At 39.3% G+C, this 20181-nt stretch overlaps 1 protein-coding gene and 1 pseudogene across 1 annotated transcript; both read right to left on the bottom strand.

The window, feature by feature from the left end:
- Window positions 1-4: 4 nt before the first annotated feature.
- Window positions 5-2075, bottom strand: LOC148734087 (tripartite motif-containing protein 3-like; annotated as a pseudogene).
- A 1145-nt stretch (window positions 2076-3220) lies between these two features.
- LOC111327745 (uncharacterized) lies at window positions 3221-20175 on the bottom strand. Its single transcript, XM_088751974.1, has 7 exons — window positions 19658-20175; window positions 8943-9049; window positions 7759-8632; window positions 6378-7139; window positions 5711-5947; window positions 4789-5056; window positions 3221-4587 (listed from the first exon to the last, which is right to left on the bottom strand). Exons 1-7 carry the CDS (start codon window positions 19866-19868, stop codon window positions 4518-4520), a joined length of 2529 nt encoding a protein of 842 aa, XP_088608100.1. The 5' UTR covers window positions 19869-20175; the 3' UTR covers window positions 3221-4517.
- Window positions 20176-20181: the final 6 nt, after the last annotated feature.

Raw genomic sequence — 20181 nt, 5'->3', positions numbered from 1 at the left:
CAAATCAATCCTCAGAATTGTTTGAAGCACCAAATGCAACTTTAGTTTGAGTCTAAATATTAATTTGATTTAAAATGTTAATAATCATACCATTTTCACTTATGTATCGATGGTAACTCAGAATTGTATCAGTGTTTCTTATTCTCTCTCTATGATTGGTTTAGAAAAGTTGTGCTAAGTAATTTGGTCTGTCACGTTTCCTGCTCCTGGGATAATTTGCTTGTTTTTTACTTCAAGAACTGATTAGTTCCACGCGCTGTTCCTTTACTGTGTCGGGCCGTTGTGCTTACTTTGGTTTGGGTTTAACAACATTAACTCAAACCAAAATATGATAATTTGGGTTTTATCAAATTATCATATTCAAGTAGACTCCGTTCTTTCAATTACAACAGCCTGAAAGTTTACAGAACATAAAAAATGATACCTGATAAAATGTCTCTGGTTCTGTCTTTCTCACCCTTAAAGTAAACGGACTGTCCTTGATGGCTTCACCTTGTACTGTAACAGATATTTTAAAGTCACCTGTCGTCTCACTTGTGTACTCTACTTGATATCGGCCATTCTTTGAGTCTGTGACGCTGGCTATCAAAGTCCCTCTTGCATTGACGGAAATCATCGCATCATTGACATGATCGATTTCGCCATAAACAATTTGGCCCTTGATATCTTTTCAGTAATCACAGTAAATGTGCTCTCTTCTCCTTGGATAGCCTCAGTCAAACTTTGACCTTCTGCAACAGATGCCGTAGGTTCTGTAAATGTCCTTATCAGCTTTCCAGGTCCGTCTCTCAAGCAACTGAAATCATTTGAATTGTACACAACTTCAGGGAAATTCAGTGAAGGCTCAAAAGGCACGGATAGTTCCTATAGCCTGTTCTCCAACATTTCTTCGACATTTATTATTTCTGGTAGATTCCTACGAGAGAGAATTTCCTCGCCAAAATCCAAACTGCTGAATGTTATCTATTGTTGTGCAACCATTCGTACATTCTACGTTTCTCCAGAGATTCCTTTTTGTTTCTCAAGACAGATCCGTTTTCCTGAACCTCTCATATCTTATTCTTGATTTCAGTTGCCTTACTTTCTAGTCCTTTCTCTATCGAAATTTTCTTGTGGTCGTCGTGATCCAGTATGGCGCAGTCACGACAAATGCAAATTCGACATGCTTCGCAGTAAAATCTAATTTTGTCCTCGTGCTCTTTGCAGACGTTTGCTCTTCGAGAGTAGTCCTCTACATTACGAGAGTGACGTTTTCCCATTTCCTTGAGCTGATGGCCTCTGAAATCCTTCCACTTCTTGTGCACTGCAGCGCATTCTTCGCACAGTAAACAGTTGCAATTCAGTGGAGAAATAAAACCTCAGCGATTTCTGTTCTTCGCATTTCCCGCAACATGATGACTCTTCTTGACCTGCGTATGCCTCCACAATTTCCACTATTTGTTTGTAAAACAGGTTCGACGGAAGATTATCGATATCAGTGTTGAGACATTCCGTTACTGTACGGCAAGATTTGCAAAAGGTATGAAGACATTCCAGAATCTTTGGTTGCTTGTTTACGCTAAATTGCTCCTAGCATACTGGGCATTCAATTTCCTTTTTCACGTTATCGAAAAAACCTTAGCTTGCGTTATAACTTCCTGATCATGAAAAGCATAATAAAGAGAGCGACAGCACCTAAACGATTTTAAAAAGAGGAAGTTGACTCGCCATCATGTGATTCCAAGTATCGTACCCAGGACTTCAAATATTTCTAAAACAAAACGGTTGGACTAGAAAAAAATTCATGCAAAAGAAGGAAAAATGGAAATATAACGAACGAAATAAAACACCTTAATTATAAATAGAAACAAAACGTGGATAGATGGCAACCATAGCAAAATGAGCAATCGAGGGCTGCTAGTCGTAATAATGATTTTAATTATCAAAGAAATTGTATCGTTTGTCTCAATAAGTATCTACTTCGGAGTCGGTCAAGAGGTTTTCAAAATACCGCGGGACCAACACAATGCAAATTGTGACCACTGCAATGCACCAGCCGCATGTAAAACATCACTGGAGCTGTCCGCTTTAAACATGAAGCCCAATTGCAGCTGGAGAAGGAAGGGGGTTGGGGAGTGAGCTCCCATCGGCTCAATGTTTTAAGTGCGGTGGAACCTCGATTTGACGAAGTGCTGAGGGACTGAGGAAATTGGTTCGTTATGTCGAGTGTTCGTTGTATCGGAAACCTCGATTTAACGAATTTGGGGAAAACGACAAATTTTATCGAGGCATGTTTAATAATTGTTGTTGTTGTGTGTGTGTGTGTGTGTGTGTGTGTGTGTGTGTGTGTGTGTGTGTGTGCGTGCGTGTGGTGTGACGTTATGTTTAATGGCTATCTAACACCACAGTACACTGCACAGGTCTGTACTAGCTACAGCACCGGAAACTGAACAGCTCAACGAAATGTTGACAATTGCACCTGGCTTGTCAAATGTCATAAGGAAAAGGTCAATGAGTTGCGCAACCAAATAGTACAATTACACAAAAGACAACGACTTTACTTTACTACTAAAATTGCTAATCAAGACGCCCAATCAAAGTTCTTCCAGTGAAAATTGCCTCATTTTTTGTCATTCTTTACTTTACTACTAAAATTGCCAATCAAGACGCTTAATAAAAAAAAAATCTTGTCCCATATTTTTCTTTCGTTTCAATGTGTTTTTCATTCAAGAGAAAGAGCGTGGAACTTCGCTTTCTTTTGTGCCTGACTTGTCAGATTTCATGATGAACATAGTGTGTACTACTGTATAGTACTGCACCTTGGTCTTTTTTGCACTTGTCTTTGGTCACGTGTTGACATTTGTCCGTTATATCGGGGTATCTGTATACGTTTGGGCTTCTAGATTGTGTTCGTTATAACGATAATTTCTTTATATCGAGGTTCGTTATATCGAAGTGTAGCATACATTTTACTGTAACTTAAGCCGGGTTGAAAAGTATCGTTCGTTATACCAAGGACGTCATTGTTTTACTTAAGGAGAGTGTTTCGCATATTATGTAAGCTCTTCTCCTTCACCTTCCATCCCTTTTCTTGTCACAGCTTAATTTCATCACAAAATAGCTCTCCTTAAAGACAAGCGATATCTTTAAAGTGACCTCGCATTCGTCACAAGGGGGGCGAGGGGCAACTGAATGTAGGGGAGGGGAAGGTTATAGTTTTGAGCAAAACTTTAAACTTACATTCTCAAGGGCAAACGAATATATTTGGCACTTGCCATTTTGTGCACAAAAAAATGATACACTAGCAAATTGAAAAAAAACGTCATTGTAAAAGTCTTCTTCATGTGTTAGGTTGACCAAATACACGTCATCAGTCGGGATTCATGGTTTGCTTTGCAACAGCTGAGATCGGTTAACTGAAAGATAGGGTTTTTCTTAAATCCTGAAATAAATTTCAAAATGCAGATTAAGTACCATTACATATTTCTTATAATCCAATAAAGTTTACTATTATTGTACTGTCACGTAAACAATTACAGCGACACTTGCACGATCTCTGTTGTTTAACGGTTTTATATCTTTGTGCACCGATTAAATACGTAACCTAAAAACAAAGGAATCCATTCACTGGATTGCCAGTCATTCTCTGGAGATCGCTTTCCATCCTTTGAATAACTGGGTCCATGTAAGATTTATAACTCCGGCAGTTTTGTTAACCAACATGTGCCTGAGAATTTGTGCAAGAAATAGAAATACAATGAAGTGAAAACTTTGACAACATTAAGAGCCGAAACCGTAAAAAATGGTACCTTTGTTTAAGCTAGCTGTTATTAAGTCAGACGTGTAAATCAAGTGAGGCCAGGCATGCTACAATAAGCTAGTTTCCCCCGCTTTTGCCGATCTACGGCATCATAAGGGATGATGCCGATGTACGATACAGTAAAGTCATCCTTCGATCTCACTTATCCCCAGAGCTTTGTCATTTTTAACTGTTTCCCTCTCTTAAAGATATCCTTCAACAAAAGTATACACTGTGGGTCAAGTGAGGAAGTAGAAGTAAGAACCATAATGGCGAACATTAAGCTCACTGCTTTAATCTAAGCAGAGTTATCCTCTCTCAACGACCTAAGGGAAAAATCAACCGCAAAATAAAAAAGCCGAAAACTTTATGTTACATATCATTTAACAGTGTTCTAAACAGCCGTAAAGAGCATAATTTGTTTCTAGTGATCCTTAACCTAACTATCAAAGCAGCCACCTTTTCAGTCAATATGATACTCCGCCTTTCAATTCACAACTCGTTGCAGTTACACTAACTATTTGTGCCATGTTATTGTTTTGATGCTAAGTTTTGCTATTGCTGTTGTTGTTGTTGTTGTTATTGTTTTTGGGTCGATTTTTGTACAACCTAACTACTAAAAGTATACAGATATATTAGTCAAATGAGAGGAGTCCTATCCTCCCAGGTGATGACATTACAGTCTTTATATTGTGCCCAAACGTTTCTTCAACATTTGAGAGCCGTCGCTTACTCAGGATCAGCGAATTCCCTTGGCGGCCAAGTCTTCTTTAACCCGTCGGAGATAATCTAGGTCCGGATAACCATACCTGTGATGAACAGTTCAATTGTTTAAGAAGTGAACTGAGCACTACGTGTTATTGAAAAATATCAGTAAGGAAGACTTGTGCGTCAAAGGCATTGAAACTGAAGAACAGAGAGGCTTCCAAGTTTTCAAGCTTCTCATAGTACACAGCGTTATAGTTCAATGAATTATCTTTCAAGAAGAAAAATTTGTACGAGTCACTTACGCCTGAGGCCCTCCAGATTTACTAGTCTTGTGGTGAATATCGTTCCACGTGATCTGGTTTCGACACCCAGATGATACTGATGTACCCACCGTGAACACCAATCGGGCGTCAAAGGCTCTCCTTAGAAGAGCCAACACCTCTTTCCCTTCTCGGTTATCGGGAAGATATGCAGTACGATTGGTACTACTGTACCTTTCACCAGGATTAGGATGCTCCCGGCCTTGAATCCCAGAGGGAAAGTTGTAGGTAATGGTGATTGTTCCACAACCTGCGAAGAGAATTGCACCATCAAAGAAAGTTGAAATGGAACAAAAGTTCAAACACCCGAATGGATACTTGATTCGTTTTGCCTTTTAGAAGAACGATCAGTCCTAACATCGTTTCGGTTTGACTGCTACTGCGAAGATATTGAATTCGAAGTTTAAAGTAAAGCTTAGTTTCTGAATACTTAAAAATCTACATTTCAATTCTTGTTTCTGATTTTTCTTTAAGTCTTTTACCTCACCGTATGTAATGATCCACATCTCTGCACAGATACCAGCTCTCAAAATATTTCCCCATCATTTTAAGCGCTTGGAAACCCTTAATTATTACGGTGAGTGTCTTAAAAAAAGAGTTCTAACAGGCTCGTGGAAGAAATTTTACAGCATTAGGTTATTGGGGCATTTTGGTCTATTCTCGGATATTTCCGCTTCATCACGGAACCTCACCAGATTTATCGATTTGTGTTAACAGCTTAGTGATATACCAATTAATATGAATATATCCTGGACGAAAATAACCATTTTCAGGAACGAACGTAACCCAATCAAAAAATCTACGCGAAACCAAAAATATAGATGTGGGGGAAGAAAACTCAAACCCAAAATCACTTCAAAATTTCTCAGAGGATCCAATCCTTGTGTGATTATTTCATAATTACCGTGATAGCCTGGAAGACTGTGGTGACTATGGTGCACGTGCATTTGTCCGTCAGGTTGATTTCCTTTGACGACACCTTGCGGTTCTTTACACACTGGACAGCGGTTGTCATAAGACAAAGCAGTCTCCACACATTGAGTACAGAAGGCGTGTCCACATTTTAATTTTTTAGCATTTTTTACCGCATCCAGACAAATCGCGCATTTGTCATCTTTACTTCCACCTCCTGGAACAGAATCTAGTCAATGAAAATAAAAATAAACGTTGTTGCAGATATAGCTCAGCAGTTTTTACAGTAGAAGGGGGGTTGACGAACGCCAACGACATAAGTAATACAAGTAAACCATAACCATGTTTAAAATTCCAACTGGTGGGAGAGATATCATCCAATTCGAATATTGAGACGGCTCACTTAGACAGTAGTCTGCGAACCCAAAAAGCTTGTCTCACTTTAAAGTGCCAATTGAAAAATTTTGAAAGTAATATTCGTCAATAGCTCTATTAGGCATTTTTAGATCTAAGTGCAATATCTTCACCGGTATAAATCAATCTGTTTATGAAACTGTTACACTGAGTCGACATAGTTCAAACAATAAAAAAAAATTAAACTAAGGCCTAATATAAGTTACGTCAAGATAAAAAATTTAATTTCACGAAACATGGTATACCTTCAGACGATTCTGGCCGAGGTCCTTTTCCGTCAGGAACATTCCCATGTCTGTTTCCTGTCACTGCATCACTAAAAGACTTCAAAGACGAATCGACATGTGATGTCAAAGGATCATTCACATCATTCGTCCTATCTTTTCCTTTCTTGTTCCCCCTTTTTGATCTTGGAGTTTTGAATGCCGTTGGGTCAGCCGCCTGAGACTGATCTTTTTGGATTTGGAAGATCTTAATGAATTCTTTCCTGAATACTTTCACCGTCGGATCATCGATGATCACAAATCTAATATCGGTCAAAGTCAACTTTGATGGATCTCCTCGTGTGATATATTCTTTCACGGCTTCAAACATGATTTTTGCGCTGATCTCTTTCGGCATGCCGAAGAGTCCTGAGCTAATCGCTGGAAAGGCGATGGACTTGCACTTCTTGTTGCCTGCGGCTGCCGCGAGACTTCCCAAACAAGCCATTTTTAGAGCTCTCTTACATTTCTCTTGCTCCGATCTTTTCCACATAGGACCTACAGCATGGATGATTTTTTTACATGGTAGTTTGCCAGGCCCAGTCACGGCTATTTCACCATCGTTCAAGGGTCCATAGCGAGAGATGTAGTTATCAGACTCTTTCTGTATACCATAGCCCCCTTTGTCGATGATTGCGCCTGCTACTCCGGCACCATGGCTGAGTCTGCTGTTGGCTGCATTCACTATTGCATCAACGTTTTGATCTGTGATGTCACTCTTAATAACAGAAAGCTTTACTGAACCTACGAAGCATAAGAGTTGGTTATAAGCATCAAGAATATTACGCCTCATTGCCTCCATTCTCAAAATTGTTTTCTTTAACCATAGTTATACAACTTAAAAGGTTAAAGGTATTGGTTGTAATTTAAAATTTGCACATGAGAACCAATGTTTCAGATATTGAAAGAACCAAAGAGCATCTAAACGTCGAAGACGTCTTCGATTTCATTGTCGAAAGCCAAAAAAGAGCGAAACAAAATACACTGCAAAGTTACCTGAATGTGCTTTACAGATGGGAGAAACATGATCTGTAAGCGAAACTAGTGGAAGAATTATGGAAACAAAACGGAAGCGAATATGAACCTGACTGTCTTGCGTACATGTAAGTGTTACGAAGTTTCAACCGTAAGGACAAAATACCAACAAACCATCGAAATTGAAAGAAACGCAGATTCAGAACCGGCGTAACAAGAGGCAACCTGGTAATGAATCACCAAACGAAGTTTTGTGCACAGTTCGGTTTAACAATGTCCACTTTTTGGGCGGACGTGCTTGCGAAAAACATCGTCGGATCAAGTTTATGAATTTCCAAATAACCGCGAACACCTCAAATGTACTATACTTCAAATGTAATATACGTACCAATCATGTGTTCCAACTGATCATCAATTTCATAACTCTCGTCATCCTCATCTGTTCCATCTCTGCACCAAGCCCCTGCTTCCTGTGCTGTCCGACCAATCAGACCCTCTTCTTGAAGATCGCCTAGATATTTCTCGACAAACCTTTCTTCACCGTAGACTTTCAAGTGCTTTCGGTCCTCACAGACCTCAATTAGTAAGGGTTGTGCCTTACCCACGTCTCGGATACGTTGCCTAATGTGTACAGGTGACTTTTGGTCTCTGGGAATGAATTTAACAAGCTTCATGCACTTATGTACATTTTGATAAAGGGTGATGAAAGCTTCACAGCCCTCAAAGAATTTTTCAGTGGTGCAGAGTTTAGTTGGTTCAACGGTAACTTTGTCGTTGACGACATCCCGGTGTATTTTTACTTCATAATCATTTTCGATTTTCTGTAATTCTTTGTCATGTGCTTTGACAAACAAACAGAAGAACTTCGGCGTCGTGTCGTACTGTTGAGGTTGCATATCCGCGCATTCTTGGCCTTCAAAGTTAACACTGTTTCCTGAGCCCTCTCCAGGGCGAGTTTCTCCTGTTTCACCAGCCTCTTGAGATGTGGGATCTGAACTTTTAGCAATCCTCTTATTCTTGTGTGACCCATTGGGAAGTAGCGATCCAAAATCTAAACTCTGACAATTTTCCAAGAACTGGCTCAACAAAACTCTACTTTGTTTCACCTGTTGGAACGTCCCTGAAAGTACGAAACCCTCACTTGCATCGTGGAACTCAATGTCGGCCTCGTCTTTAACTTTGTTGAGAACAAATAATATTTCTTTACGGGTGTGGTTTCCTAATAATTCATCATTTATCCAAGCCGATACCCGCTGAAAGATCTACGAAAGAATGAAATTCATTTAAAAACGGGAAAATGTGTAAAATGTATGAAGAACAACTAAGAAATCGTGAATTCCAATAATTATATTTCTGACAAATTCACCCCAAAGCCTCGTTAGCATTAATTTTAGTCTAGCCCTTGCCACATTCTTGACATTCAAACGTGGGTGTCCTTTGAATTTCCCTGCTCTAGTAATGCTTTTTTAACAACGCTACATCTTGAAATTGAAGCTCGTGCCTAAGGGAGGACGAGGGTGTTGGCCGCTTTTTTGACATAAATACGTCTAATGGCTATTAATCTCAACTTGCCTCTAAAGGTTTTGCTGTTTCAATCTTCACCTTCTCGGACAACGATTCAACCTTTAGCGGTACATTAGGACTGAGAAACTGCTTCTTTTTTACCACAGATTCAGCAACTGAAAAAATCAAATTACAACAAAAGTTCAAAACTATAATCTTCAAAATGATAAAAATTCAAAATTATACTAACCGCTAAATCACAATAGCATGGCTACTCTTCATAATGAGGACACCAAATAGTGATTGTCTAATGTACGGCAATGGAAATGTATTCATTGATTCGACTAAGAAATGAGAAAAATGCTGTTAACATTCACCATCCTAATTTGTACTAGAAGGGGCATGGGATTGCAAACCCAAGTACAGTTTTATATATTGACTGGTGAGTTTCACGCATGGAAGCTCAATAATGAATAATAAATTACACCTTTGAATATTAAGGTTTGGAAACAGCATAATTCTGAATTAATTTAGGTTAATGCCACTAGAATAATGACTAACAGTGAAATTTCCTAAGTTCAAAAAATACCTGAAACATTTTTGAAAAAAGGCTCCGATTAAAACATTTTAGGAATGGTGCTGAGAGAGCTATGTAATGTTTCCTGATGGTTAAGGATTTTTTATTAAGCCACACCCTTTAAAGATAGCTTATTAGCTGATGCCTTTGAAAGGTTTTCGTTTTCGATATGATTTAAGGCGAGACTTCTTCAGAGATTTCTCTAACAAGTTTTTGGTTCTACATAAGGTTCCATTTCCTTTTCAACAAGATTTTCTGGTCAGCTACTAAATCGCGAGTGGTGCAAGTATACATAAGAAGGTATTTACCCAGTGCAGCTTATATTGTGGTGCATAATTTCACATCCCCAAAGGTGTTCACCATACCAAAGGTTGGTATTAAATAGTTTAGCTGAGTCACCACAAAATACAACAAATAACATTGCTCATTCCCACACTATCGATTCAGGATGGTGTGGCGTTTATACTAATAAGCACTGAGACTTTCGATGCGACACAATGATATTTAATAAACATGTAAGACCATAGCCGACTACACAAGTAACTCCTTCTCCTTTAGAATGCATATGCATTCTGAATACTGATTGACAGCTGTCAGAAACACTACAGATGGTTATCTGAGTTCACTGTCACAGATTGATCATCAGTCCTAACCCTAACCCTGAGCAATCAGCCTGGACAACACCACTCAGATTCTCAGTTATGACGGATGGTATCACAATCACATATGACATTGAACTGATGATCAACACAGCTTGTTCTTTCCAATAAAACTGCCAATTATCAGATTTGACAAGAGTTGTGAGCCCTGAATGATATTGGTTGCTCACAGGTAGATAACGGTTCTGGTCTTTTAAACTTATAAGCTTAGATAAGTTAAATTGCAACCAAGGATGTTGATTGAGACTTTAAATTGCCACCTTTATCTTTATTTAGAAAACATATTGGTGGTTTTTGAGTGAGACAGACACCAAGCACAGTTTTTACCACCATTTCTTCAAGCCAAAAGTAATAACAGTTTTAACAGGGTAAGGAAAAATTACCATCCTAAGTACTAGGCAATTTAGCCAGCTACTTGCCCAACTCCAAATAAATCATGGCCCTAACGATCTGAAGACTTATACTGTGAATTAGCCAAAACTGAATAACACCTATAGAATCATGATAAATTAGTCTCACGGTAGAAAAACTTGGCTACTCAATCTTCTGTCTCTGATTTTGTTTTCAAATCAAATTTTTGAAATCATAAGATATCCTCAAACAATGCTAATCATTAGAGGGATAGAATAAATCATGATATAGAGTATTGATAAACACAAGAATTTCTTCCATTTTGAAAGGCATAGTTAATCTTTATACTAACATGCAGTCAACATTATCATCATCATGATAATAATATATATACATGAAAAAATTACTCAGTTCTGATTGGTTAAGATAAATGCTCAGTTTTCACGTAATTCAGTGAGAGTTAATTTAGTGTAGAAGACGGTTAACTCAGTGCAAAGAAAGTAACAAACCAGACATTCTGATTGGTCAATAATCAAACTCGGAAACTCACAGAATTACCAAACTCGCTGAACAATTCCTTGAACTGTTTGGCTGGACTTTGAACTTTTTTGCACCTTAAAGATGTGAAAATTTCATTTCATCTTATCATTTTGATCATACACATTTGTTTTGACCAAACACACAATGTCACTTGCAGGGTTTGAATAAATTAATTATTTTTGCATGTGATGCACGCACTTTTTCTTCTGTGTAATTATGATTAAAGCTACCTCATATTTTTTCATGTATATTATCAATACATAATCACATGATTTTTCTCATGCAATTTAGAATAAGTAAGCTCTAACTTGTAAAGTTTTTCAAAGATCCCAAATTGCACTCACCCTATGGGCTCATGCAATTTTGTTAGTCTTTGAAAAAATAATACTTGTGCTTATTTATTCCAAATTGCACTCGAAACCATGTGATTACCTATACATGTAGCAAAGCTTTCATGGTAACAATTAAGGTTCATCGACAGGGTCCTTTTTCATATAACACATAGGCTTTTTCCAAATTACATGCAGGCATACACAAGGTTAAATTAAACTTATTTCCAGATAAAAAAATTTTATTGGTATCAATTTGTTGTTTTTTTTTTGTTTTTTTTTCAAAAGTTATGGATGGCATTTTTTCAAGCTGAGGTAATATGTGAAAGTGATCTTTGCATTGCTACTCATAAATGTGGTTGCAAACTGTTTAAATCAGCTGTCTGAAATTAATCATAGCACAAATAATTAACAGAACATTACATCAGATACAATGAATATATGAAGTTCATATATTTTCATATAGACGTTTGCTATTGCATAAATAGCACTCTCTACTGCGAAGATCGTGCATCATACGTATCTAATACCGCAGTTCAAAATATATGAACTTCATATATTCAATGTATCTGATTTATCATCACGGGTTTATTGCAAATCAACTTAACCGCCTGCTCCCAGTTGGCTTGTTAGCTCAATTGATAGAGCGCTGCACTAGTATCGCAGAGGTCAGTGGTTCGAATCCCATACAGGCCTGATTTTTTTCAGGTCTGATTTTCCCTATTGCATAAATAGCGCTCTCTACTGCAAGGATCGTGCATCATACAGAACATTACATGTTGATCTGCATGTGGATTCAACTTTTCTTCCCATTGAGATAATCTCTTACTCATTTGAAAGCTTACTAGTGAGTTATGTACAGTATAACAACAATGATCACAAATCTAAAAAATTGGTATCCAATTACAAGGCCCAGTAATATATCTATAAACCTGACCAGGTATATATATGAAAAAGTGTGATGACACTGTTGTGAAGTAAAAATTAATAGCTATTATTTTGTATTTAACTCCAGCAAGACCTGGGGCGAGTTTGCTGACATGCGCTGTAAACAGCTTGTCTGACATGTGCTTTAACACAACTTCCCCTCCCTTCCTCCCTATTGGTTGTTGTTATTTTGTACATTGTTTGCCATGTCGGGCAATGTAATAAATGGAAGGTGTAATGATCCCAAGAGCAATAAAGGATCCAAACAAACAGATTTAACTCATCTCATTTCATTGCAAACATAACATGGCCATCGCTATCAAAAGCACATGGTTTTTTTCTTATCCCACTATACTTAGCGGCCTAATACACTACAGAAGGGTCTATTCAGGAAACCTTCCCTGTTCACCCCAGACGTTGTTGTTGCAGTTATTTTGCCTGTTGTGGTTTTTAACCCTTTGAGAGTTAAAACAAAAACAAACTGTTCATCAAATAATTAACATAAGCCAGTACAATTATGATACAAAAAACTCAATGGTGCAGTTAATATACTTGACACATTTCACTTATTGTTGCTTGCACTAATGAGCATGTCAAGTTATTAGCAGAGCTTCAAGTCAGTCAAATTATATTACATAATGATTTGATTGGTAAGCACAGAAAGCTGATGCCAACTGTAGTAGCTTCTGCTACTGAAATAAATATCTCAAATAAAATAGAATTCAGTCAGACCAGTCCACAGTAAGGGTGCAATTCCTAGAGGAATTAAACATTTTCAAAGTAAAGGATATTGCATAATTACATCTGTAAGTGAAACAGTTTGGACACTAATATTAGCAAGAGCATATTGGACGAAAATTTTCCACATAACAGCCAAGGTATCATTCTACTCATAAGCACTATAACTTGTATCCATTCCCACATGTCTAAAACATTGTGCCCTTATCAAAAACAATATGCACTAAAAACATTTACCAGATGAGGGTAATTTTTACCTGAATTGACCAATCAGAGTGCTTTGTTTCTTTCAGTTTACCGCCGGGTAAAGTTTACCCTAGTGGGGTATCGACACAAAATAATTACATTCTTTCAATTGTGCCTTCTTAGAATCTAATTTCGCGAATGGAGTTGAAAAAGGTGCAAAACCGATCAGCTTATATCTAGGATGGCGCGCTTTTGGATTTGTCGGGATTTGAAAATTGACACGGCTACGTTTGCAAAGTCATGTTTGTTTTACCTTTATGATAAAATATTGTTGACATGAAGGTGTTTTATTGACAGGTTTTAGGTGACAAGGGACACTTTCCATTCAACAAAAATCACGGGTTCAAAATGTCGGTATTTTCGCTGGCCAAATGGAACACGTCCAACCGTATCCAAGAGGGTATACACTCAAAACGTATTCCTAAATTTTTGAAAACTCATCCCGGAACTTTTCCCATTCTGTTCAATTTCTGACCAGAAATCTCGAAAGTTTTGGTCAAATGGAAAGTGCCCACTGTGGCAAATAGTGTTTTGAAATGTAATGGGATGCTTTTGGAATTGCAGAGTAAATTGGCTCATTCTGTTTTGTGAATGAAACGAAATGAAACAAAACAAACTCAAGCGAGATACAACAATATTGAAAGAATAATTCAGATGTACTTTCTATTAAGGTAAAGATGACTTTCACAAGGATTTTGGAGTGATCTCCAATTGATAAGAATTAAGGATTTTTATCCATTACACCAAGTAGACGTAAGTTAAGAAGAGCAACTTTTCTTAAATTATTGTACACTGCAAAATAATTAAAAATTCTTCTGGAGTAACAACTACTCCAAAATCCTTGTGAAAGTTTAATTATCTTTACCTTTATTAGAAAATGTATCAACATAATTTCCCTGGTTTTTTTATCTAATGCCTGGTTTTGTTTCTTTTTGTTTTGTTTTGAAAAATAGCATAAGCCGAGTTTTAACTTACTATTGAAATGGAGAACTGAGCTCTGAGAGAGTTTGTGTTGGGAAAGCTCCAATGATATATACTGACCAGTATTGTATGATCTGCTAAATTGATTGGGATGGAGCATAGTTAATAGAGGGAGCACTCTCCTCGACTGACTATGAATGTGTGGTGTTCGGATGGCACGAGAAACGGAGATATATTCTTGGATTTCAACACAGAACTTTTAATATTTTCTAACATGTGTCGTCGCCATTACCGGAAGTGATTATACATCGAATCATGAACGGAAGCGAGGCTGAATTAATGTAAACGTAAATCGAATACAGCACATCTCCCCCTTTAAGATAATGAAAGAGAAACTTACTTAGACATACTTGTTTCTTATCTAGCGTGAAATTCAAAATTAAAACAACGTCAATCAAATGTCCTCAAGTAATCGTCATTTTGTTAAGAAACACATCCTGGGTAACTATTGTCATTTGTCTCTGCACTAAGTCTCACACACACTAGAATACGCGTTCATAGTTATGACTTTCTGTCTGAGAAACCAGAGAAAATCTGGCCAGAAAGTATAACTTCACTTATGGCACATAATCCTTCAATCTAGATGAGGGCTTAGATTGACGGCCAGATCTGGTGTACACTTTTGATGTGCCAGTTCCTTCTGCAGTGTTAGCTGTTTGGGGTGAAGGAAGTTTAGGTGATGGAGGTACTGGCACCGGTGTGGGTTTGGCTGGAGATGTAGCTGCAGCTGGGGGTGGGGGTGGTATCTTGTTGATCTGTACTCTATTCCTTCTATATGACCCAGTGTCCGTATGGATCACATAAGAACGAGGTGTGCACTTCTCCACTACTGTTCCAGACTGTCCTCTGTCTTGTACCATCACTTCATCTCCCTTCTCTAAGGGAACAAGAGGCCTCGCTGAATGCCTTCTGTCGAAGTGCAGCTTCTGGTTGGTTTTGTGATTGTCTTCAAACTGACGTAGGGCATGATTCTGCACAAGGTTTGGGGACAGCTGAGACGGGGCCACCGGCACTTTGGTTTTGAGCCTCCTTGACATCATTAGCTCAGCTGGAGAATAACCATTAGCCAATGGTGTCGCTCTATACTGTAGCAAAGCAAGATAAGGATCTTGAGAGCCAGCTAGGAGACGTTTAGCTGTTTGCACTGCTCTCTCTGCTTCACCGTTGCCTGAAGCATGACCTGGGCTGCTAGTGACATGTCGAAACCCGTAATCTAAAGTGAACATCTTAAATTCCCTTGATGTATAGTAGCTGGCATTGTCAGATTTTACTTGATCTGGAATTCCGAATCTGGAAAATGCACGTTTCATCCTGTCTATGACCTCTGCTGAGGCAGTTGAACTCAGACTAGCTACCTCTATCCATCTGGAGTAGTAATCAATCATTACTAAATACAGTCTTTTATTGAGTTCATAGACATCAGTGGCTATGTATTGCCATGGTCGTTGTGGGAGCATGGTAGGAACTAGAGGTTCTGGAGGATTTTTCCTGTTAGACTGACACTTGCGACAGTTTTCAATTAACTCCTCTATATTCTTCATCATGCTTGGCCACCACACTGTGTTTCTGGCCAATGCCTTGCACTTGACAATCCCTTGGTGACCGTCGTGGATCTTATCCAGGACTTCCAATTTCATAGACGATGGTATAACGACTCGAGGTCCCATCATCAACAGCCCTTTAACCACTGTCAGCTCTGCTCTATGAGCAAAATAAGGGCTGACTAAACCCTTGACATTATGTTTTTCAGGCCAACCTTCAGCTACATAGTTCATAATTTGCCTGCACACTTCATCCTCCTGTTGATGGATCATAATATCATCTAATTTGCTATCACTGATAGGCATTCCAGCTATGACTTGATGAGCATATAAGTTCACTTCCTCATGAAATGAATCACCTGATTTGGCTGGTGTTGGAGAACGAGATAGCGTGTCGGCAGTGTACAACAGTTTTCCTGGCACATGAACAGGTGTGAACGAGTATCTCATGAGCCTCATTCTCATTCGTTGAATACGTACGGGTAGTTGATCCAACTCCTTCGTGGATAGCAGTGGTACAAGAGGCTTATGATCAGTCTCAAGTATAATATCCTTTCCCAGAATGTAATCTGTGAATCGTTCACATGCGAAGGTACTAGCTAAGGCCTCCTTCTCAATCTGGGCGTACCTTTTCTCTACATCCAGAAGGCTTTTGGACGCATACGCCACTGGCGCCCACCTGTCACCGTGCTTTTGCAAAAGCACTCCGCCAAGTCCGTATGAAGACGCATCTGCTGACACCTTGGTCTCCAGTGAAGGATCATATATTTGCAACACTGGGCTGCTCGTCAAGCATTGTTTAATCTCTTTAAAAGCCTGTTCCTGTGCTGGACCCCAGCACCATGCACTGTGAGAGCTCAAGAGTTCACGTAGAGGTTGTGTCATAGTAGCAAGGTTGGGTACAAACTTCATGAGCTGGTTCACGGTACCCATCAGACCTCTTACCTCACTCACATTCTCTGGAGCACGCATTTTCAATATAGCCTCAACCTTCTCTGGAGAGCTTTCCACACCATTAACTCCGATCCGATGACCTAGAAAGTCAATCTGGCTTTTGCTGAATTGGCACTTATCCTTATTCAAGGTGACACCTGCTGCTTTCAGCCGTGTTAATGTCTGCACGAGTCTCTCGTCATGTTCCTCCTGGTTCTTTCCGAACACGACAATGTCATCCATGAGACATACCACACCTTGTTGACCACCTAGTATTCGGTAGATCTCACTCTGAAACTTCTCAGGGCCAGATTTGATACCGAAGGGAATTCGCTTGTATCGAAATCGACCAAATGGTGAGATGAACGTGGTCAGTTTCCTTGAATCTTCATCCAAGCAGATTTGGTGGAAGCCCGCATTGGCATCCAGTTTAGAGAAAACCTTAGCACCTCCCATCAGAGCAATTGTATAATCCACTGTGGGGAGCATGATTCTTTCTCTCTTCACTACTTCGTTAAGCTTCGTGAGATCCACACAGATCCTCACTTTGCCATTTCCTTTAGGCACCACGACCATAGGAGAACACCATTCCGATGGTTCTGTGCACCGTTCTATAACATCTAGCTCGATAAGCTTGTCAAGTTCAGCTTTGGCTAGAGGACGTAGTGGAATAGATATCCTCCTGGGAGTCATCACACTGTATGGCTCTGCGTTTTGCTCGATCTTAATCTTATATTCTCCTTCTAGCCTTCCTAAGCCTTTGAACATTGATCCGAACTCCGCTGACTGGATAGGATCTGACGTAACTTTTCCAATGAACTTAACGACACCTAGATCTGCACAAGCGTCTCTACCTAGCAATAGAGAGCCTTTGGGGAACACATATATATCCTCTGTGATTGTCTGATCACCTTTCTTTAGTTCTGCAGTAAAGAATCCAAGAGTTGAAAGGTTGCTTTGATCTGGGCCACTAAGAGGCCTGTCAGGCTTCTGCAAAATGAAGTGTGAAAACTGTGTATCATACACAGCTTTGGGAATGACTGTCACATCTGCTCCAGTATCAACAGCAAATTTCAGGCTCTGACCTGACACCTGGACTTCCGTAAACCATGCACTCCTGCGTTTCCTGTTGTTGATACTCTCAATAGAGTAACTTTCATCACTGATGCTTCCTAAGAAGTAGTACTCATCTGAGTCAGACTGCACTTCTGCTACCTCTTGTACAGACCCTTTTTCTTTGCTACTCCTGCAGACCTTGCCCCAATGTCCTGGGCGTTTGCACTTGTTACATTTACTGTCTTTCGCAGGGCATCTTTCTCTGGGGTGCACCTCCTTTCCACACCACCGGCATGACCGGCTATTCGATGCCTGGGAGCAATTTGATGCACTTCTTTGCTGCCCGTTACTACGTGGTCCCTTGTCACGAGGGCCTCCTTTCCGCCTATGTTGAACTGCCTGCACTTTAGAAGTCTCTCCTTTTATATCCTGAGCCCACCTTCCAGAACATTCTTCTGCTCTACACTCATTTATCGCTTTTTCTAAAGTCAGTTCACCATCTCTCAACAGCCGTGCTCTGACCTTATCACTATTTATACCCAATACGATCTTATCTCTGACAAAATCGTCCTTTAGTTCACCGTAGGCACACGTAGACACGAGAGTGTTAATTTGTGATAAGAAATTATCGAAACTCTCACCTTCTGATTGCGTATACCTGTGAAACTTGTAACGTTCATAAGTAACGTTTGTTTTCGGCGTGCAGAACCTCTGGAATTTCTCCAGAATTAATTCCGGATCCAGTTTGTCCTCTGCTGGTACATGTTCCTCCCCTTCGGGGTCACCTACAGCTGGAGCCCATGTGAAGCCATTGTAGATTTTCAGCGCCTCCTCACCTGCGAGATTTAGCAGTATAGCACTTCTCCTTTCCTTACTGGCAGTAGATAATCCAATGGCGTTCACATATAATTCGTACTGCTGCTTGAACAACTTGAAATTCTCACTTGCATTTCCCGATAGACAAAGAGCTTTCGGTGGTGGAAGATTCGTAGCCATATTTCCGCGTAATTCCTGATCACTGATCGCTAAATATCCGTTCTGGACACAGTTTATATCTTCTTGTTCACTCCTGACACCATGTGGTGTTCGGATGGCACGAGAAACGGAGATATATTCTTGGATTTCAACACAGAACTTTTAATATTTTCTAACATGTGTCGTCGCCATTACCGGAAGTGATTATACATCGAATCATGAACGGAAGCGAGGCTGAATTAATGTAAACGTAAATCGAATACAGCACAGAATGGAGGACATGAAAATTTGAGAAGATTCAAAAAGATCTCGCGCATACAATCGTGAATGTGAAGTTAATCAGTCTAGAAGTGGACATGTAGACATAACAGTTATCAACTACAAGTTCGTGGCATCTATGGTGGCATAGCTTATATTAAATGATCTGCATTCATATCTCTTGGATGTGTCGACAAATTTCTCCTTCATGCGCCAGATACATCCCAATCATACTCTTGTTTCTTGATTGACCGATATTCAATTAATCCACCGGATTTTCGTTTCGACTTTTCTTTGAAAAGCGCAACTACAATATTGCGTAGAAGTTAATTTGCTTATTGAAGCAGATTTATCAATTCTGCATTTCGTTGAAGTAATCAACCCGATGTAAAGGAATATCATATGCCTCTTGGCAATCTCCATTGAAAAATAACTTAATTTAGATTTAAGACAACGTTTAGTTTTTTACTCAAATTATTTGCCAACGCAGTCCCATAAAAGCGACATAAGTCATTTCACGAGGCAAGTCTAACGAAAGGCTTGCTCCAAACGGAAAGTTATTTAACTAACGATTGATCATGAAGATCGCTCTCAGTTGAGTCTATCTTGAAGAAAGCGACAAACTAAGTCACCGAAGAACGAAATAAATATTACACATACGCTTTCATCATACCTGAACGATCGTAGAATATGATGACTGCGAAACTTTCTGTGGTTTGAATACATTCGATATCTCCGCCACCATGTTTACGTCTCTGGAAATGTATCACCAGATCATTCGCTTTTGTACTTGAAGGGAAGCCAGTCACATATATCCCTCTCGATTCATTGTCCTTGTTAACGACAACATCATCTTTTTCGAGAGGGCACTTCTCGTCTCCCATCCTCAAAGCCTACCAAATTGTCTTCCACGCAGCACAACACATCAAAATATTTGAGGGCTCGCTCTCAAACTGAAACCTAATTAGTAAGCGGAAGTAGATATTCCGGGAATCTCCAGACTGAATTCCCGGAAAAATCCTTTCAATCATCTAAATAAAGTACCTTGAAATCGTTTCGACCCTAAGCAACCTGGTTTTAGATGAGAGGTGCAATAAAATAATAATACTTCACAGATCAGACAAGAGCGAAAAAGTCCACAATCAGCCTGTTTCAACAAGAACTTTGGTTTGCCCCAAAACACTTCGGCAGTGCTTC

Source organism: Stylophora pistillata, chromosome 3, assembly GCF_964205215.1.
Source record: "Stylophora pistillata chromosome 3, jaStyPist1.2, whole genome shotgun sequence".
Classification (NCBI taxonomy): domain Eukaryota; kingdom Metazoa; phylum Cnidaria; class Anthozoa; order Scleractinia; family Pocilloporidae; genus Stylophora; species Stylophora pistillata.
Note: the sequence above shows the minus strand (reverse complement) of the source record. Positions and strands in the feature narration are given on the sequence as shown.